General features: G+C 45.3%; 1 protein-coding gene across 1 annotated transcript in view; it reads left to right on the top strand.

The window, feature by feature from the left end:
- The window catches only part of LOC134358568 (hydroxylysine kinase-like), a 46,469-nt gene that overhangs the window by 5,757 nt on the left and 18,334 nt on the right, over positions 1 to 22,378 (top strand). The window contains exons 2-3 of the mRNA XM_063070940.1: positions 1,540 to 1,876; positions 11,599 to 11,741. Coding sequence (XP_062927010.1) covers positions 1,540 to 1,876; positions 11,599 to 11,741 — 480 coding nt within the window. The remainder of the gene's footprint in view (positions 1 to 1,539; positions 1,877 to 11,598; positions 11,742 to 22,378) is intronic.

Here is a 22,378-nt window from a genome sequence, read left to right as displayed (position 1 = left end):
GGGTGAATAACACTGATCCATGTTCCTTCATCAGAGGCTGGGATTGAAGCCAGTTGGCTGGCGCAGGGAGACAGTTACATCACTCTGCGACCCAATCACACTGTCCACCAGCTCATTTTCCTTTCCCTGGTTGCCTCCTAGTATAGACCTGGTGAATCGGTGACTTTAAATTCACGATCTATGAAATCTCAAAAAAGGTCCCAGTTTTTCTCCGAACATCAGAGTACGTCCCATGCAATTGACAGTCAAATTTTGTGTTAAAACTTTAATTTAACTTTGAGGAAATTGATCAGTCAGTGAACACTGAAGCTGTTTTCCAGTAACTGGTGAACGCAGCAGGCCAAGCAGCATCTATAAGAAGAGGTGCAGTCGACGTTTCAGGCCGAGACCCTTCGTCAGGACTAACTGAAGGACTAACTGACTTCCTTCAGTTAGTCCTGACGAAGGGTCTCGGCCTGAAACGTCGACTGCACCTCTTCCTATAAATGCTGCTTGGCCTGCTGCGTTCACCAGCAACTTTGATATATGTTGCTTGAATTTCCAGCATCTGCAGAATTCCTGTTGTTTCCAGTAACTGGGACTGTTTGCCATTTGACAGAAGTGTTGAGAAAGAGTGAGAAGACACAGGATGGTTCTGTCCAGTCCATTGAGTTTCAGCACCATTCAACCATTCAACATGGCTGATCATCCACTTGGCACCCTGTTCCATCTTCACCTCGCCATCCCTTGCTCACCTTTGTCATTGTGAAATATATCCATCATATCCTTGAGCATATTTATTGCTGCCACTGCCTCTTATGTTAGAGAATTCAAGAAGTTCACCACCTTTGTGAAGAAACTTCTTGAGAACTAGCTCTAAGTGTTACACCTCACGTCTTGAGGCTGTGACCGGTGGTTACAGATCTCCAGCCATTGGGAGCACTTTCTCATTATCCTCTCTATCTGGTCCTGCTACAATTTGATGAGTCTCACTGAGATCCTCTCATTCCCCCTAATGGATCTACTGTCAGCTCTGCTATTCCAGGAAGCAGTCCGGTGAAACATGGTTGCACTCTGTCCATGACAAGAATATTTCTACTCAGGTAAGGAGAGTAAATCTTCACACAAAGCTCCAGAGGGGCCTTCACTAAACTCTGTATGCCTGCACTAAACGTGCTTGTCCCTGTACTCCAATCCTGTGGCAATGAAGGACAACACGCCATTTGCCCTTGTAAATGCTTGCTGGACATGAACCTAGTTTTCAGCAACAGGTGTACAAGAAAATCCAGATTTTGTTATGCTTGCTATTTTCTTTTCTACTGTCTTTCTGTTTTCAGAACCAACGTAGGCAACATTCCATGAACTGACATTAAACTGCATTGGCACACATTTGCCCAGTCACCCAATTTATTTAAATCATATAGGAGCCTCTTTGCTGAATTTCATTCCACCACCTCCACATTGCAGTGCTCTAACTTAAGTATTTGCATCAAAAAGTTTTGTAAGGATAAAGGCTTTGGTGCATTGTTTTACCTGTTTCAATGTTTTCTTGTCTCCCAGATGTCCAACTCGGGGAAGGCCGTTCTAATCAAACCCTCACTGACTGAGGCCCAGGTGGTGGAGATCGTTGGTAGATTGTACTGTCTGAAGGTCTCAGAAGTCCAACCATTGCCCAGCTACGATGACCAGAACTTTCACATCCTGGTATCTGAGACGCAGGCAAGCGAGCATCCGAGGAGGAGCTACGTTTTCAAAGTGATGAACACGGCCGCTAGCCGAAACGTAGATTTAGTGGAAGCACAAACACGTGCCATGATGCTTTTGAACCAGAAAGGATTTCCCTCCCCAACACCCATCTCAACCACAGATGGCAGGATTATGTCACTGGAGACGATTAGTAAGTTTCCTTTGTTGGTCTCTTGTGCTCTCTTCTTGTCAAGGTTAAATTGAAGCATTGACATACATTGAGCTGACTCATAGGAGATCGCGGTTCATCCCATCATGCCTTGCCTGGCCTGCAGAGTTTGCTGTGCCTACCTCAGTGAGCAGTGAGCCTCCCCTCTCATGACTCCCTTTCCTGAACTTATCCAGGAGACATTCCTGAAGCCATCTGTAGACTGGAGTGGCTCTGCACAGCACAGGAAGGAATTTCACCTTAAAACACCAGTCCTTCTCTAGTTACCAACCTGGTAGGCCATGCCCCAAGCTCTACCAGTTCGCTCACATTTCCTCTATTTATGTAAATTGATGAAAAACTATTAAAATATTAACATGCATTTCATCTTCATGGTATCAGAGAATTATTAAGGCATAGGAGGAGATGATTCAGCCCATCTGGTCCATGCTAGTCCAGTCATTTCAATCCCCTTTTACTGCTCTATTTCCAGTACTCTAAAATATATTCTCCCTGAATGACGTCTCTGTTTCCATTTTGAAGACTCTGATTAATTCCATGTCTACCACCAACAATAGAAGCACTATTAAAAATGCCTGAATGGTTCATTAGTCCAGGGTCTGTAAACTGAATGAAGCACTCATAGAACAATACAGCATAGATACAGGCTGACCACAGCATCCTCCCTGCTAGCCCCAGTTACCTGCGTTTGGCCCATAACCCTCCAGCCCACTCCTCTCCATGTACCTATCCATATTCTACTTAGGTGTTGCAATTGTATCCACCTCGACCATTCCAGGCACTCACTGCCCTCTGTTACCTCTTGGGTCTCTTTTAAATCTCTCCCCTCTTATGTTGTATCTGTCTCGTCTAGCTTTGGACTTCCCAGCCCTGTGGAAAATACTATGTTCCTCAACATTATCAGTGCCCTGATGATGCTGTGAAATTCTGTGAGGAGACTCCTCATTCTCATTTGCTCTAAGGAATAACATCCAGCACGGCTAACCTCTCCCTATAAATCAGTCCCTCTAGTACAGGCAGCATCCTCATAAATCTCTGCTGCACCCTCTCCAAACTGACAATATCTTTCCTGTAACAGGGTGGCCAAAACTGTGCACAATACTCCAAGTGCAGCCTCACCTAAGACTTACACAACTGCTACATAACGTTCCTACTGCTGAACTCAATGCTAGTATGCAAAATATCTTCTTCACCACCCTGTGTACCTGTGCAACTGGTTTCAGTCAGCTGTGCACTTGTACTTCCAGGTCTCTCTGTTCCACAACACCTGTCAGTGCCTTGTCATTCACTGTACAAGTCCTACCTTGGTTGGATTGTCCACCTAACAGCATCACCTAATTTGAAATCCATTTTCCAATCTACAGCCAATCTCCCTAACTGATCAAGATCTCTTTTCAATTCATTATAACCTACTTTATTATCAACAAGAGCCCCTGATTTACAGCAAACTTGCTAATCGTGCCAAGTTTCAAAGTGAGTAATTGTTAACAAACATCCCTACATTTGACCTTACAACAGAAGGGAAGACATTGATGAAACAGCAGAAGATGGTGAATCCAAGCACAGAGTCTCACGGAAGTTGTAAGACCATAAAATATCGGAGCGTAAGTAGGCCATTAGGCCCATTGAGTCTGTGCCACCATTTCATCATGGCTAATCCATTATTCCCCTCAGCCCCAGTCTCCTGCCTCCTCCCTGTGTCCTTTAATGCCTTGACCAATCAAGAATCTAACAACCTCTGCCTTAAATATTTGTAAAACTAGTCCTCCACAGCTGCCTGGGGCAATGAATTCCACAGTTTCACCACTCTCTGGCTAAAGAAATTCTTCCTCATCCCCCTTCTAAAAAGACACCCCTCTATTCTGAGGCTGTGTCCTCAGGTCTTAGACTCTCCCATCATAGGGAATATCCTCTCTACATCCACTCTATCAAGAGCTTTCACCACTTGATAGGCTTCATTTGGGCTAGTCCTCAGTCTTCTGAATTCTAGTGAATACAGGCCATCAAACGCTCTTCATATGACAAGTTGTTCTATTCAGAAATCATTTTTGTGAACCTTCTCTGATCTCTCTCCTGCTTCAGCACATCCTTTCTAACGTAAGGGGCCCAAAACTGCTCACAGTACTCCAAGTGAAGCCTCACCAATACTTAATAAAGCATCAACATTACATCCTTGCTTTTATATTCTAATCGTCATGAAATGAATGCTAACATCGCATTTGCCTTCCACACATCAGACTCCACCTACAAATTTACCTTTAGGGAATACTGCACAAGGTCTCTCAAGACCCTATGCACCTCAACTTTTTTGTATTTCCTCTCCATTTAGAAAATAGTCAACCCTTCAATTTCTTCTACCAAAGTGCATGACCATATACTTCCTGACATTGTATTCCACTTGCCATTTCTTTGCCCATTCTCCTAATCTGGCTAAGTCCTTCTTAAGCCTCTCTATTTCTTTAAAACTAACTGCCCCTCCAGCTGTCTTCATGTTGTTTGCAAACTTTGCAACAAAGCCATCAATTCCACCATCCAAATCATTAATGTATAATGTAAAATGAGACCCCTGTGGAACACCATTAGTCACCAGCAACCGACTTTATTCCCACTCTTCACCTCCTATCAATCGGCCACTGCTGTATGCATCCTGGTATCTTTCCTCTGATACCATGGGCTCTTAACTTGTTAAGCAGCCTCATGTGTGTCGCCTTGATAAAAGCCTTCTGAAAATCCAATACACAACTTCAACTGATTCTCCTTCACCTATCCTGCCTGTTATTTCTTCAAATAATTCCAACAAGTTTGTCAGGCAAGCTTTTTCCTTGAACCAACCATATTTTATCAGGTGTCTCCAAGTACCCCAAAACCACATGCTTAACAATGGACTCCAACATTTTCCCAACCACTGAGGTCAGACTAATTGGCGAATAATTTCCTTTCTTCTGCCTCTCTCCCTTCTTGAAGAGTAGGGTAACATTTATCATTTTCACAGTCTTCCAGAATATAGTGATTCTTGAAAGATCATTACTAATGCCTCCACAATCTCTTCAGCCACCTCTTTAAGAACCCTGGGGTGTACACCATCTGGTCCTGGTAATTTAATTTCCTAAGAACTTTCTCTCTACTAACGGCACCTTCACACTCTTCTGAATGCTGACCCTGCTAGTGACCTCTACAGTGAAGACTGATGCAAAATACTTATTCAGTTCCACTGCCATTTCCTTGTCCCCCATTACTACCTCTCCAGCATCATTTTCCAGTGGTCTGATGTCCACTCTTGCCTCTCTTTTACACTTTATTTACTTGAAGAAACTTTTGGTATCCTCTTTAATTTTATTGGCTAGCTTACTTTCATATTCCATCTTTCCCTTAGTGATTTTTTAGTTGCCTCCTGCTGCCAAAAATGTGAGACATTGTTGTTCTGCTGTCATCCCTGCCAGTGTTCTTTTCCCAATCAATCTTGGCCAACTTGTCTCTCATACCTCTAATTCCCTTTATTCCACTGTAAAACAGATACATTTGACTTTAGCTTCTCCTCAGATTTCGGGGTGAATTCAATCATATGCTGATCACATGCCCCGAGGGTACTTTTACCTTAGCTCTCTAATCAATTCTAGTTCATTGCACAATACCTAATCCAGAATAGTTGATCCCCTAGTGTGTTGAACCACGAGCTCTTCTAAAAGACTATTTCATAGACATTCTAGAAATTCCCCTCTTGGGATCCAGCACCAATCTCAATTTTTCCAAATCTACCTGCATATTGAAATCCCCCATGACTACTGTAACGTTGCTCTTTTGCCATGCATTTTCTATCTCCTGTTGTAATTTGTAGACCACACCCTTACTACTGTTTGGGGGTCTGTATATAACTCTCATCAGGGTTAAATTCTGAGACAATGTCCTGGGATGGGGATGATTGGCCTCCAAGAACCATAGCAACTTTCCCCATCACAAAGTATGACTGCATCCCAATGGAGTGTACGTGATGCCCGTTTACTTCAGCTTGGCCGAGGCTCCTTGGTGCCATGTCAGCCAAGGGCAGACACTCTTTCTTCACCTCTGGTACTTAGATCTTTGGTCTAAAACTTGAACCAAAGCTGTGACAAAGTCTAGAGTCAAGTGGATTTGGTAAAACCACAAATGTGAAATCAGTGAGCGGAGGTCACTTAATATTACCCCCACTGAAGTGTTGTCAAATAAACTTTGAGCCAATCAATATAAGATTTTAACATATGTTCCCAAATCACTGGTGAAGCAATGAGTTATTAGGAATTTGTTAAATAAGAAGAGAGAGTTGGGGAGAGAGGGAGTACAGAAGCCAAGAAGTTTACTCGGGAAGGAGGTTTAGAGCTTTGCACTCTGGTGTTCAACTTAAAGAGGTAGCTGTTAAACATTGACATATGATTTGTTGTCTGTCACAACCTGAAGCAAGGGCTTGTGTAAGAGGTTAGGAGTGAATGTGTGCAGACTAATAGGGCTGATGGAGTTCACAGGGATAGGGAGAGGTTTGAATGTAAGAACTGAAACCTTAACTCACTGTAACTGAACGGGACTTGGCACCATTGAGGACTCGGGAAAGTGACTTTTGGATGATACCTCAATGGAGCAATGCAGATGATTGGGGGAAAATGCCTAGTGATCACAAATAAATGCCTGAGATTTTAACCAACAGGATGAGCCAAAACAAGACTAGATTGCCAAAGTTACAGAGATGTGGGGGCGGGGGGCGGTGTGGAGTTGAGTATATTTGTACTGGAACCTCATTGAACGGCGAAGTAGTTCACTCAGGCATCTGGAGATGATAGCTGTTGTTTTCAGTCACTGCCAGAAACCTTAGTCTCCCCAGTAGAAACACATAGAGAAATTCCATGTGCCTTCTACAGTGAAAAAACACATGAAAAGACAAATATAAAACATCAAACCAGAGTCCTTGAAACAGTCTAGGAACGTTCAGTTCATCTTAAGTGATTCTAAATGACCTGCAGTATGTTACCAAAAAAAAAAATCAGAGCTATTAAAAATCAATTACAAAATTACAGGCTGTCTGCTGGTTATAAACACACAACTTTCAGGTATACCAACCTACAAATGAGCTCTCATAATATTATTAAATTCAGAAGTTCAACATACACATTTTCTCTCCGTATCTACTTTTAGCAGTCATTCTTTCTGATTTGTTTTGTGTGTTTCTGATACCATTCATCATAACATTGTTGAAATGTTGAATGTTTTTAGTGTACTTTCTGACGTAGACAAAATCAACTTAGAGACTTTTGTTAAAATGGAAGCCATTCATTACCCAGGGATAGACTGTAGATTCTAACATGATCACCTCTTTATTAAAAGACACCAAATAATATTTATTTCAAGATGATGTATAATATTGTCAGGACGCTGAAGCAGGGACCCAATCGCAGACCAAGTACTGTACACACTGTGATATTTACTGAGTAGCAAATCCAGAGGGGCAACAAAGTCGGCGTCAAAGTTCAGGCAGAGATCAAAAATGCCAGAGAAATCCAAAAACTAGAATCAGGAAACAGGCAGACTCAATATTCAAATGGACAGAGTTCAGATACAAATGTTGGAAAGGCTCAGGAAAATTCACTGGCACAATCTAGCAACAAACAGTTGAAAACAGGACTAAAATACACTGAGCAATAAACAGAGAGGCAGATGATAGGTGGAGCACAATGAGACAGGTGGCAGCAAAACAGGTAATAATGAAGAACAGGTGAGATGTGGAGTACTCACTAATGCAGGGGCCGGAGTAGAGCAGGAGCGGGGACAGGAGAACAGGGGCATGAAAACAACAAGAGCACATGGCAATACAAAATCACAGAATGACGGCTAGGGGTAAACACACAAAAAGACAGAGTTCAACTGGAGGAACTGACAAATACCTAATCATGGTGACCCTCCACCATTCCAATGACTTTATGCTGCCTCTAATCTGGTGCAGGTTTAGCAGGCATATTTATGCATGGCAGGTAAGGATGATTTTTGATCAAACATTTATCATTTGTAACATACATCAAAGTTGCTGGTGAACGCAGCAGGCCAGGCAGCATCTGTAGGAAGAGGTACAGTCGATGTTTCAGGCCGAGACCCTTCGTCAGGACTAACTGAAGGAAGAGTTAGTAAGAAATTTGAAAGTTGGAGGGGGAGGGGGAGATCCAAAATGATAGGAGAAGACAGGAGGGGGAGGCTGGACAGGTGATAGAGCCGAGAGCTGGACAGGTGATAGGCAAAAGGGGATACGAGAGGATCATGGGACAGGAGGTCTGGGGAGAAAGACAAGGTGGGGGGAACCAGAGGATGGGCAAGGGGTATAGTCAGAGGGACAGAGGGAGAAAAAGGAGAGTGAGAGAAAGAATGTCTGCATAAAAATGAGCAACAGACGGGGCACGAGGGGGAGGTGGGGCCCCAGCGGAAGCCAGAGAAGTCGACGTTCATGCCATCAGGTTGGAGGCTACCCAGACGGAATATAAGGTGTTGTTCCTCCAACCCGAGCGCGGCCCCATCTCTACAGCAGAGGAGGCCGTGGATAGACATGTCAGAATGGGAATGGGATGTGGAATTAAAATGTGTGGCCACCGGGAGATCCCGCCCTCTCTGGCGGACAGAGCACAGATGCCCAGCAAAGCGGTCTGCCAGTCTGCGTTGGGCCTCGCCAATATATAAAAGGCCACATCGGGAGCACCGGATGCAGTATATCACCCCAGTCGACTCACAGGTGAAGTGTTGCCTCACCTGGAAGGACTGTTTGGGGCCCTGAATGGTGGTAAGGGAGGAAGTGTAAGGGCATGTGTAGCACTTGTTCCGCTCACACGGATAAGTGCCAGGAGGGAGATCAGTGGGGAGGGATTGGGGGGACAAATGGACAAGGGAGTTGTGTAGGGAGCGATCCCTGCGGAATGCAGAGAGAGGGGGGGAGGGAAAGATGTGCTTAGTGGTGGGATCCCGTTGGAGGTGGCGGAAGTTACGGAGAATAATATGTTGGACCCGGAGGCTGGTGGGGTGGTAGGTGAGGACCAGGGGAACCCTATTCCTAGTGGGGTGGCGGGAGGATGGAGTGAGAGCAGATGTACGTGAAATGGGGGAGATGCATTTAAGAGCAGAGTTGATAGTGGAGGAAGGGAAGCCCCTTTCTTTAAAAAAAGGAAGACATCTCCCTCATCCTAGAATGAAAAGCCTCATCCTGAGAGCAGATGCGGCGGAGACGGAGGAATTGCGAGAAGGGGATGGCGTTTTTGCAAGAGACAGGGTGAGAAGAGGAATAGTTCAGATAGCTGTGAGAGTCAGTAGGCTTATAGTAGACATCAGTGGATAAGCTGTCTCCAGAGACAGAGACAGAAAGATCTAGAAAGGGGAGGGAGGTGTCGGAAATGGACCAGGTAAACTTGAGGGCAGGGTGAAAGTTGGAGGCAAAGTTAATAAAGTCAATGAGTTCTGCATGCGTGCAGGAAGCAGCGCCAATGCAGTCGTCGATGTAGCGAAGGAAAAGTGGGGGACAGATACCAGAATAGGCACGGAACATAGATTGTTCCACAAACCCAACAAAAAGGCAGGCATAGCTAGGACCCATACGGGTGCCCATAGCTACACCTTTAGTTTGGAGGAAGTGGGAGGAGTCAAAGGAGAAATTATTAAGAGTAAGGACTAATTCCGCTAAACGGAGCAGAGTGGTGGTAGAGGGGAACTGATTAGGTCTGGAATCCAAAAAGAAGCGTAGAGCTTTGAGACCTTCCTGATGGGGGATGGAAGTATATAAGGACTGGACATCCATGGTGAAAATAAAGCGGTGGGGGCCAGGGAACTTAAAATCATCGAAGAGTTTAAGAGCGTGAGAAGTGTCACGAACATAGGTCGGAAGGGATTGAACAAGGGGTGATAAAACAGTGTCGAGGTATGCAGAAATGAATTCGGTGGGGCAGGAGCAAGCTGAGACAATAGGTCGGCCAGGACAGGCAGGTTTGTGGATCTTGGGTAGGAGGTAGAAACGGGAAGTGCGAGGTGTGGGAACTATAAGGTTGGTAGCAGTGGATGGGAGATCCCCTGAGCGGATAAAGTCGGTGATGGTGTGGGAGACAATGGCCCGGTGCTCCTTAGTGGGGTCACGATCGAGGGGTAAATAAGAGGAGGTATCCGCGAGTTGTCGCTGTGCCTCGGCAAGGTAGAGGTCAGTACGCCAGACTACAACAGCACCCCCCTTATCGGCGGGTTTAATAATAAGGTTAGGATTAGTGCGGAGGGAGTGGAGAGCAGAGCGTTCCGAAGGAGTGAGGTTGGAACGGGGACAAGGTGCGGTGAAGTCGAGACGGTTGATGTCCCGTCGGCAGTTAGCAATAAAGAGATCCAGAGCAGGCAGAAGACCAGAGCGGGGTGTCCATGAAGAAGAGGAGGGTTGAAGACGGGAGAAGGGGTCATCAGTGGGGGTGGAAGAGTCCTTGCCGAAGAAGTAGGCTCGGAGACGGAGACGGCGGAAGAAAAGTTCCGCATTGTGGCGAACACGGAACTCGCTGAGGTGTGGGCGAAGGGGGACAAACGTGAGGCCCTTACTGAGAACAGAGCGTTCTGCCTCCGACAGTTGAAGGTCGGAGGGGATGGTAAAGACCCGGCACAGATGAGAGCTGGGATCAGAGGGGAGAGGGGGGAGGCTGGTGGTGTCAAATTTATAATTTGTAGTCAGCTTGCCATTTTTGACAATAGAGTTCATTTAGAAACATTCATAGTCCTTTATAACTGTGACAGCTAGAAAAACGTTGATTTGGTTTTGATGGTTGATGAAGTTTCTTCAGCTCTTCTGTGAGTGAGGTTTGTTCACTGTGATAGATGTTGTCTCACTGCCATGCTGAGCCTTGCCATTCTGAGTTAGGGTAATAGTGGACCTACTGGCAAGACTTTGAGGGCTCTTTATAATGTGTCAATGGTCTGATATCAATGTGATCTTTCACTACCATTGCAGCATTAATGTTACTCTGGTTGTATTGGAAACACCAGTTTCTGGGTAGAGTTGATACTTTCTTCATTTACCCATGCACACAAAGTGCTGGAAGAACTCAACATCTATGGAGGGAAATAAACAGATGAAGTTTCGGACCTAGATGTGGTCCTTGGCACTAAATGTCAACTGTTTATTTCCCTGCATAGATGCTGACTGATCTGCTGAGCTCCTCCAACATTTTGTGTGTGTTGCTCAAGATCTCCAGCATCTACAGAATCTATTATGTCTTCATTTCCCCACGTGACTCTATTACTGATGATGCCCTTACCTAATAGATTGATTGATCATTACCCTGGGGACTCTCACAAAGCACAGGGTCTCCACACCCCTCCCCTCACCCACTCCTGAGTGGCAGTTTAAACAATATTCTCTCTCAGATCACACAACTACTGTCAAATCAGTTCCTCTGACTTTCTAAAACTGTGGAATATAAGCCAACCTTGTGCACCCAAAGCATAAAATTTACCAATTAAACTGCTGATATCATGCTTGTGCCTATCTTCTATGTGGTCATGACGTTCTGCCTGAGCTGGACTGTCCTAAACCAAAGGCACGTTCAGTACAGGTTTGACTCAACTTCCTTTCAGCATCCAGTCTGCACAATAAAGATACTGAAACTACTGATGTTATAACCTGTGATGTTATTTAGAAAGAGGAGGATTAACAGGATTTGTAAAAGCAAAATCTATTGCAGTGCAGGGGAATGTCTGCAAGCAACATGTGGTCAGGCTGCTCAACTACCTGCCTGGAATCCCACTTGCCAAGTTCTCCTTGGATCATCGGATGTACTACAAACTTGGCAGGTTTGTTGCTCAAATGGACAAGGTGCTTCATGAGGTACCTTAATATTTTTCTCTTTTGAATGATTGAATGTGCTTAGGTCTGCAATGGTGTTTGAGCTGCCTTAATTCTTGCAACAATGCCACATTCTCTTATGACAGCTGCATAACTCAATATCATTGTTCCTTCTCCAGGAAAGAGACAGGAGAAGGTTAAGTGCTGTTGTGCTGATGGACATCACCACCCCCATCTATTTTTTTTCTTTGCTTTTCTCCCATTCTGGTGGCCCTCTCACTCCTTTTCCTCCCCTCCCTTATCTTGATGATCTGTCCATCACCACTTTTGGTACATTGACCTCTCAGTTTATTCCACTGTCCTCTCCTATCAGATTCCTTCTTCTTCAACCCTTTTCCTCTTCCACCTATCGCCTCCTGACTTCTCAAATCGTCACCCATTCCCCCCCCCCCAACTCAACCACTTACCCCCTCACCTGGTCTCACCTATCACTTGCCAGCTTTACTCCTCCTACACCTTCTTATTCTGGCTTCTGTCCCCTTCCTTTTCAGCTCTGCTGAAGGGTTTTGACCTGAAACATTGACTGTTTATTCTTTTCCATATGTGCTGCCTGACCTGCTGAGTGCCTCCAACAATTTGTGTGCAGTGGGCGAAGCATGCATCTTTGAGGTACACCAGTGTTGATTGTCAGTGAGGAGGAGATGCTATTTCCGATCTGTAGTGACTGTCATTTCCTGGTGAGGAACCAAGGATCTAGCTGCAGAGTGAGGAAGAGTGGCCCAGAATTTGGAGCTTGTTGATTAGAATTGATGGTGTGATTGTGTTGAATATTGAGCTGTTATCAAGAAATAGCAGCCTGACATGGGTTTTGCTATTGTCCAGATGATCCAAGCAAGACTGAGTGGAGGACCAGAGAGATTGCATCTGCTGTGGCGATAGGCAAATTGCAATGGGTCCAGGTCCTTGCTTAGGGAGGAATTGATTCTGGCCATGACCAACTTCTCAAAATACTTCGTCACCGTAGATGTGAGTTTTTTTTCTTTCCGTGTCGCAACAGACAGTCAGCCATTCTTGTCTGGCGCGTGGTGTCAGGATTGGTCTCCTTTCGAATTAACCGGGTCACGATACGAAGATTCCTGACTCGACCCTTTTGGTTTAATGAGGCCGAGTGGCTAGCTCGATGCTCAACCCAGCACAGATGGAAAGCAACACACATCAAAGTTGCTGGTGAACGCAGCAGGCCAGGCAGCATCTATAGGAAGAGGCGCAGTCGACGTTTCAGGCCGAGACCCTTCGTCAGGACTAACTGAAGGAACAGATGGAAAGCATGCTCGGGGGTTGCCTGACTTGGATTCCAACTCGGGAGACTTCACTCCGGAGTCCGGCACTGATGCCATTGCACCACCAGGTGAATGCCACTGGGTGATAGTCATTGAGACAGCTCACCCTGCTTTCGGGCACTGGTATGATTGTCACCTTTTTGAATCGGATAGAAACCTCTGACTGCAGCAGTGAATGAGTGAAGCTGTCGAACACTCCTGCCAGTTGGTTGACACAGGTTTGCAGAGCCCTAACAGGTACATCATTAGTGCCTGACGCTTTTGCAGGGGTTCACCCTCTTGAACCTGTTCTGACGTTGCCCTCTGAGACAGATCACAGGGTCACCAGATGCTGCAAGCATTTGCGAAGTTATAGTTTTATTTTCCCTTTCAATGCATGCATAAAAGGCATTGAGCTCAAATGGGAGCGAAGCATCATTGCTATTCATGATGTTAAGTTTTGCCTTGTAAGAAGCAGTGGCCTGCAAACCCGGTCAGAGCTGATGTGCATTTCTAACTTTAATCAGAGTTGTTTTTTCACCCTTAAATTGGCCTTCTGTCGCTTGTACCTGGATTTTTGTGTAACTCTGGATCACTGGTCTTGAATGTCACAGATCTAGCCCTCAGTAAACTACAAGTCTCTTGGTTCATCCACGACTTCTGATTTAGGAATGTCCGATATGTTCTTAGGCACACACTCATCCACACTGGTCTTGATGAAACCCATGACAACTGTAGCATATTCCTTCAGATTTTAAGATGAGTCTCTAAATATTGTTCAGTCCATTGACTCAAAGCAGTCCTGTAAATGCTTTTCTACCTCCATCAACCATAACTTCTTGGTCCTCTCCACTGGTGTTGCGTTGTTAGGAATGACATCCAAGCATCCTGTCTTTGAAGAGAATGGTGAGGCCAGCGGCTGCAGCAATGCATCCAAGATGGCGGGTGTGAGCCATGTTTCTGTAAAGCAAAGTACAGAGCAGTCCCTGATATCCCTCTGGTACTGCAATCTTGCTCTGTGGTCTTCAGTTTTATTTTCCAGAAGCTGTACATTCGCCAGCTGGATCGTTGAGAGTGAGGGTCAAAGATCTCTGTGTTTCAATTGTACTGCAGTCCAGTTTGACTTCTGCACTTCCATTTTTTAAAGGACAACTGCACTTGTAAACTAATCTGTAATCTGAGATTCATTGATATCACTAGATTAGAGTATTGATAGATTTTAAAAAAATCTCTTCAACTGATGTTGTTTACTGAAGTACTCATGATTGTGACTGTGGACTGTACAACCTTGGCTATCGTTCTTGCATGATCACCTTGTGAGGACTCTTGAGTTTTGCTGGGCATGTTGATAAACCAGATAGTGGATGGGTGTTGCTCTGACTGAAGGTCTGTAACAGGTGGTGTACAGCACGAATCGGTCCTGTGATCTCTGTAGCTTGCCATATGCGGTACCTGACTCATCGAAGGAGGTCTGATCAATAATGGCAGTGCCAATTGGAGTCATAAGTAGTGAAGAAGATTGTCTAAGGATACAGATAATCTGGTTGGTTGGGCAGAGTGGTGGCAAATGGAATTTAACAAGTGTGCATTCAGGGAAGTCAAATTCTTGTTGGGCACAGACAGTAAATGGCAGGAACCACTGGAGCGTTAATGTACAGAGCAAACTAAGGAGATGTGTGTGCATGGCTCACTGATAGTGGTGATACAGGTGGACAGGAGAGAGAAGAAGTCATTTGGTATGCTTGCCTTCATTAAGTTAGGATGTTGCATCTGTACAAAATTTTGGTTGGACTGCATGTGGAATATCGGGATGTTTCTGTGCTGTTCAATTTTATGAAACTATAATGGTCCTAAATTTTGGTTCATTAATCTGACTGAGCAACAGAGTTCTACTATCCAGCTCAACAATGTTATAGGAGGTCCTGTTCCCTGCTTATTCCATGAGGCCCGGCAATCATTGCCTTTTCAAATACACTTCTCTATTGAAAGCTACGATTAAAATCTCCTTCCACACCGACTCAAGCAATGATCCCAGATCTAAAAAAATTGCCCTATCTCAGTCCATTCTGTGTGAACAAACTGAAACTGAATGGTTTGTCTCCACATCCTCCCAATGTCTATTAATACTAGTACTTATTGTATTTCAGGATGCCATTTATTGACAACAGCTCAGCATTTAACAGTTCCTACAGTTCTGATCAAAAAGCTCTGAAACCTGAACCTCCGTACATCCCTCTGCAACTGGATCCTTGACTTTCTAACCAGAAGACCACAATCTGTTCAATTGGAGGTAACATCTCCACCTTGCTGACAATCAACACTGGTGCACCTCAGGGATGTGTGCTTTGACCACTGCTCTACTCTCTCTCTACACCCATGACTGAGTGGCTAGGCGCAACTCAAATGCCATCTATAAATATGCTGACGACACAACTATTGTTGGCAGAATTGCGGATGGTGACAATAGTGCATTCAGGAGCAAGATATATCAACTGGTTGGTGTCTCAGCAACAGACTTGCACTCAATGTCTGTAGACCAAAGAGCTGATTGTAGACTTCAGAAAGGGTAAGAGAAGGGAACACACACTAGTCCTCACAGAGGGTTCAGAAGTGGAAAGAGTGAGCAATTTCAAGTTCATGGCTGTTAATATCTCTGAAGACCCATTTTGGGCCCAACATATTGATGCAGCTACAAAGAAGGCATGACAACAGCTATATTCATTAGGAATTTGACGGGATTTGGTATATTGCAAATTTCTACAGATGTACAATGGAGAGCATTCTAACCGGCTGCATCACAGTCAGGTATGGATGGGGTGGGCTACTGCACAGGATCAAAATAAGCTGCAGAGACTGGTAAATTTAAACAGCTCCTTCGTGGGCACCAGCCTCCATAGTATCCAGGACATTTTCAAAGAGCGATGCCTCAAAAAGACAATGTCCATCATGAAGGACCCCCATCACCCAGGACATGTCCCCTTCTCATTGCTACCATCAGGAAGGAGGTACAGGAGTCTGAAGGGATACATCAACGATTCATGAACGGCTTTTCCCCCTCTGACATCCAATTTCTGAATGGACATTTTACCCATGAACACTAGCTCACTACCTTTCTGCTCACTGTAATTCACGGTTTTTGGTATTATGTCTTTCATTGCACTGCTGGCGCAAAGACAGAAAATTTCAAGATAGCCATCGGTGATATTAAACCTGATTCTGATTCTGCTTTAATTTGTACTAAAGATCCACTATTGCAAAGTTTCCAGAGTAACACAAACTAAGTGTTGGAGGAACTAGGCAGGTCATGCAGCATCCATGGAAACAGTCAACATCTTGAGCTGAGACCCTTCATCAAGACTGGAAAGAAAGGGGAAAGAAGCTAAAATAAAAAGTTGAGGCAAGCGGAAGGAGTACAAGCTAGAAAGTGATCGGTGAAGCCAGATGGGTGGGGGAAATGGGATGAAGTAACAAGCTGGGAGGTGATAGGTGGTTTGGTAAATTTCTGGGAAAGAAGGAATCTGAAAGGAGAAGAGAGTGGACCATGGGAGAAAGGGAAGGAGGACAGTGAGAGGTAATAGGCAGACAAGCAGAAGAAAAGAGATAAGAGGAGGGCCAGAATGGGGAATTGTAGAGAAGAGGGGAGGTGGATTGGGAAAAATTACCAGAAGCTGTTAAAAAAAATTTGATGTCCTGCCATCAGGTTGGACACTTACTAAATGGAATAATGAGGTGTTTCTCCTCCAACCTGAGAGTGGCCTCATCGTGTCAGTAGAGGAGGCTATAGACTGACATGTTGGAATGGGAAAAGGGATTGGAGCTAAGATGTTGGCCATCTGGAAATTCTACTTTTTGTGGATAGAGTGAAGGTGCTTGACAAAGCAGTTCGCCAATCCATGGCAGGTTACAACAATAGAGGAGGCCACATCTGCAGCAGCAGATACAGTAGACATCCTCAACAGATTCACAGGTAAAGTGTTGCTTCACCTGAAATGACTGTTTGGTGCCCTGAATGAAGGTGAGGGAGGTGGTGAATGGGTAGGGGTAGCACATCCTCCGCTTGCAGGGATAAGTGCCAGGAGGTAGGTTAGTAGGCAGAGACCAATAAACAAGGAAATCAAGGAGGGCATGATCCCTGTGGAAATGGAAAGTCAGGGGGTGGTAAAGATGTGTTTGGTGGTAGGGTCTCGTTGAAGATGATGAAAGTTGCGGAGAATGATATGATGGATGTGAAGACTTGTGGGGTGGTACATGAAGACAAGAGGGACTCTATCCCTGTTATAGCAAGATAGAAACATAGAAAACCTACAGCACAATACAGGCCCTTTGGCCCACAAAGTTGTGCCGAACATGTCCCTAGCTTAGAAATTAATAAGATTACCCATAGCCCTCTATCTTCCTAAGCTCCATGTACCTATCCAAAAGTCTCTTAAAAGACCCTATCGTATTCGGCTCCACCACCAGTGCCGGCAGCCCATTCCACGCACTTACCACTCTCTGCGTAAAAAAAATTACCCCTGTCATCTCCTCTGTACCTAATCCCCGGCACCTTAAACCTGTGCCCTCTTGTGGCAGCCATTTCAGCCCTGAGAAAAAGCCTCTGACTATCCACACGATCAATGCCTTTCATCATTTTGTACACATCTATCAGGTCATCTCTCATCCTCCGTTGCTCCAAGGAGAAAAGGCCAAGTTCACTCAACCTGTTCTCATAAGGCATGCTCCCCAATCCAGGCAACATCCTTGTAAATCTCCTCTGCACCCTTTCTATGGTTTCCACATCCTTCCTGTAGTAAGGCAACCAGAACTGAGCACAGTACTCCAAGTGGGGTCTGACCAGGGTCCTATATAGCTGCAACATTACCTCTCAGCTCCTAAATTCAATTCCATGATTGATGAAGGCCAATACACTGTATACTTTCTTAACCACAGAGTCAACCTGCACAGCTGCTTTGAGTGTCCTATGGACTCGAACCCCAAGATTCCTCTGATCCTCCACACTGCCAAGAGTCTTACCATTAATACTACATTCTGCCATCATATTTGACCTACCAAAATGAACCACTTCACACTTATCTGGGTTGGACTCCATCTGCCACTGCTCAGCCCAGTTTAACGTCCTATCAATGTCCTGTTGTAACCTCTGACAGCCCTCCACACTATCCACAACATCCCCAACCTTTGTGTCATCAGCAAACTTACTAATCCATCCCCCCACTTCCTCATTCAGGTCATTTACAAAAATCACGAAGGGTAGGGGCCCCAGAACAGATCCCTGAGGCACACCACTGGTCACTGACCTCCATGCAGAATATGACCTGTCTACAACCACTCTTTGCCTTCTGTGGGCAAGCCAGTTCTGGATCCACAAAGCAATGTCCCCTTGGATCCCATGCCTCCTTACTTTCTCAATAAGCCTTGCATGGGGTACCTTAACAAATGCCTTGCTAAAATCCATATACACTACATCTACTGCTCTACCTTCAGCAATGTGTTTAGTCACATCCTCAAAAACTCCAATCAGGCTCATAAGATACAACTTTCCCTTGTAAAGGAGATAAAATTATGATCACAATCTCCAAAATGCTCTCCCACTGAGAGATCTGACACCTGACCAGGTTCATTTCCCAATACCAGATCAAGTACAGCCTCTCCTCGTGTAGGCTTATCTACATATTGTGTCAAGAAACCTTCCTAAACACACCTAACAAACTCCACCCCATCTAAACCCCTTGCTCTAGGGAGATGCCAATTGATATTTGGGAAATTAAAATCTCCCATCACGACAACTGTTATTACTACACATTTCCAGGATCTGTTTCCCTATCTGCTCCTCGATATCCCTGTTACTATTGGGTGGTCTATTAAAAAAATCACCCAGTAGAGTTATTGACCCCTTCCTGTTTCGAACCTCCACCCACAGAGACTCCGTAGACAATCCCTGCATGACATCCACCTTTTGGGCAGCCGTGACACTATCTCTGATCAACAGTGCCACGCCCCCACCTCTTTTGCCTCCCTCCCTGTCCTTTCTGAAACATCTAAAACCAGGCACTTGAGGTAACCATTCCTGTCCCTGAGCCATCCAACTCTCTGCAATGGCCACCACATCATAGCTCCAAGTATTGATCTACACTCTAAGCTCATCCGCTTTGTTTACAACACTCCTTGCATTAAAATAGACAGATCTCAAACCATCGGTCTGAGCGCGTCCCTTCTCCATCACCTGCCTATCCTCCCTCTCGCACTGTCTCCAAGCTTTCTCTATTTGTGAGCCAATCGCCTCTTCCCTAGTCACTTTAGCTCAGTTCCCACCCTCCAACAATTCTAGTTTAAACTCTCCCCAATAGCCTTAGCAAACCTTCCCACCAGGATATTGGTCCCCCTTGGATTCAAGTGCAACCCATCCTTTTTGTACAGGTCACACCTGCCCCAAAAGAGGTCCCAATGATCCAGAAATCTGAACCCCTGCCCCCTGCTCCAATCCCTCGGCCACGCATTTATCCTCCAACTCATTCTATTCCTAATCTCACTGTCACATGGCACAGGCAGTAATCCCGAGATCTGTTTTCAGGACCTCCTCCCTTTTCCTGCCTATGTCATTGGTATCAATATGTACCACGACCTCTGGCTGTTCTCCCTCCCACTGCAGGATATCTTGGACACGATCTGAAACATCCCGGACCCTGGCACCTGGGAGGCAAACTACCATCTGAGTTTCTTTCCTGCATCCACAGAATCGCCTGTCTGACCCCCGAACTACAGAGTCCCCTATCACTGCTGCCATCCTCTTCCTTTCCCTACCCTTCTGAGCCACAGGGCTAGACTCTGTGCCAGAAGCACGGCCACTGTCGCTTCTCCCAGGTAGGCTGTCCCCCGCCCCCCCGCCACCCCAGCAGTACTCAAGCAAGAGTACTTATTGTCAAGGGGTACAGCCACAGGGGTGCTCTCTAGTACCTGACTCTTTTCCTTCGCTCTCATGACTGTTACCTACTTGTCTGTCTCCCGTGGCCTCAGTGTAACCACCTGCCTATAACTCCTCTCTATCGCCTCCTCGCTCTCCCTGACCAGACAAAGGTCATCGAGCTACAACTCCAGTTCCCTAACGCAGTCCCTTGGGAGCTGCAGCTCGACACACCGGGTGCAGGTATGGCGGTCCGGGAGGCTGGGAGACTCCAAGACCTCCCACATCTGACACCGAGCACAGAACACCGGCCTCACAAACATACTTCCTTTCCATAATTAACACAGGTAAGCCTACCTCGCCTCTTCCCGTTACCGCCAAAGCCCTATCACTCTGCTACCCTCTCACTCCGCTGCCCGCTGGATACTTTTCCCGCTCTACTGGCTGGCATCACGGTCTTGCCTCTCTTTATCCCGAGTAGTAAATTGCCTTCTCTCCAAAAAATCCTTAGCCGTTCCACTCACAGCCTTCTTGCTTCGAGATGATGGGATGAAGGCAGACGTTTGGTAAATGGAAGTGATGTGTGTGAAGGCAGCATTACATGTGGAGGAAGGGATACCCTGATGTCTTGGAAAGGAAAGCCTCATCCTGATAACAGATACAGCAGAGACAGAGGGACTGAGAAAAGCGAATAGCATTATGAGTGGAGACAGGATGGGAGCCCTCTTTGATTGCTTTAACCGTCTAGGTTAATTGGTCACAGGGGTGTAATTGGGCAAAAGGTCCTGTAACAGTGATGTATCACGAAATAAATAAAAATAAACAATTAAATACCCACTTGCTTTGTTAAGGTAGTAGTGACCGATTCCTCCCCCACCTTAAACTAAAACCGATACTTCAATTGAATAATGAACTAGCCATCACCGTTCATTTTCTGATTGCAAGTCGGGGGATTTTAGTTCTCCTTTGTGAATCAGTTTTCATTGTGTCAACAGTCTTGTCACACTTGCTCAAGCCCTGATCCAACCCGAGAAGCATCAGAACACATCTCAGATTCTCGGGGAGGTTGTCGTCCAGGGGTAGGTAAGAGTAGGCATCCAAGAGGAGCCATCTGGTGTCTGCAAGGTAGAGATCGGTCTGCCAGACCGTAAAGACACCGACTTTGTGTGCAGGTTTCATGGTGAGCTTGGGACTCATCCGGAGAGAGTTGACACTACTACGTTCAGAGATGGTGAGGGGAGTGGATAATTTCAGGTGGTTAATGTCACATTGGCCAGTCCAGATGTAGGGTCTCAATATGTAACATTGACTCTCCATTTTGCACCATAGATGCTGTCTTTCCTGCTGAGTTCCTCCAGTATCTTGTGTGTTGCTCCAGAATCCATCATCTGCATCCTCTAGTATCCTGGACACTTGCTCCTCTCTTAGTCCAGAACTCAAGATGCTCCAAGACAGCCCAGGCTCCAGGGATTCCCTCCCCGTGCATAGGCCTTGGACATACAAAGCAGCCTGCATATTTCAGACCAATAGAGACTGATTGACCGAGTTGTTGAGTGTTTCCTAGTTTTTCTCTGTTTACTCAAAGTGGGGAATGTTGGCAGAAACTGAATTAAGAGTTGTAAGGTCCAAAAAGGAATTAAATATGAGATCAAATTGAGAGGTGACTTAATATACTGTAGGTGTATGAGATAATAAGCAGCATATACCGTGGCATGCAAAATTTTGGGCACCCCTGGTCAAAATTTCTGTTACTGTGAATAGTTAAGTGAGTAGAAGATAAACTGATCTCCAAAAGTCATAAAGATAAAGATGAAACGTTCTTTTCAACATTTTAAGCAAGATTAGTGTATTATTTTTGTTTTGTACAATTTTAGAGTGAGAAAAAGGAAAGGAGTGTCATGCAAAAGTTTGGGCACCCCAAGAGATTTGAGCTCTCAGATAACTTTTACCAAGGTCTCAGACCTTAATTAGCTTGTTAGGGCTATGGCTTGTTCACAGTCATCGTTAGGAGAGGCCAGGTGATGCAAATTTCAAAGCTTTATAAATACCCTGACTCCTCAAACCTTGTCCCAACAATCAGCAGCCATAGGCTCCTCTAAGCAGCTGCCTAGCACTCTGAAAATTAAAATAAATGATGCCCACAAAGCAGGAGAAGGCTATAAGAAAATAGCAAAGCATTTTCAGGTAGCCGTTTCCTCAGTTCGTAACGTAATGAAGAAATGGCAATTGACAGGAACGGTGGAGGTCAAGTTGAGGTCTGGAAGACCAAGAAAACTTTCCAAGAGAACTGCTCGTAGGATTGCTAGAAAGGCAAATCAAAACACCCATTTGACTGCAAAAGACCTTCAGGAAGATTTAGCAGACTCTGGAGTGGTGGTGCACTGTTCTACTGTACAGCGACACCTGCACAAATATGACCTTTTATAGATTTTTTTAGGATATGAGGACATGCAGTCCTC

This window comes from Mobula hypostoma, chromosome 18 (assembly GCF_963921235.1).
Source record: "Mobula hypostoma chromosome 18, sMobHyp1.1, whole genome shotgun sequence".
NCBI classification, from domain to species: domain Eukaryota; kingdom Metazoa; phylum Chordata; class Chondrichthyes; order Myliobatiformes; family Myliobatidae; genus Mobula; species Mobula hypostoma.
This window is presented reverse-complemented; position numbering and strand designations above follow the sequence as displayed.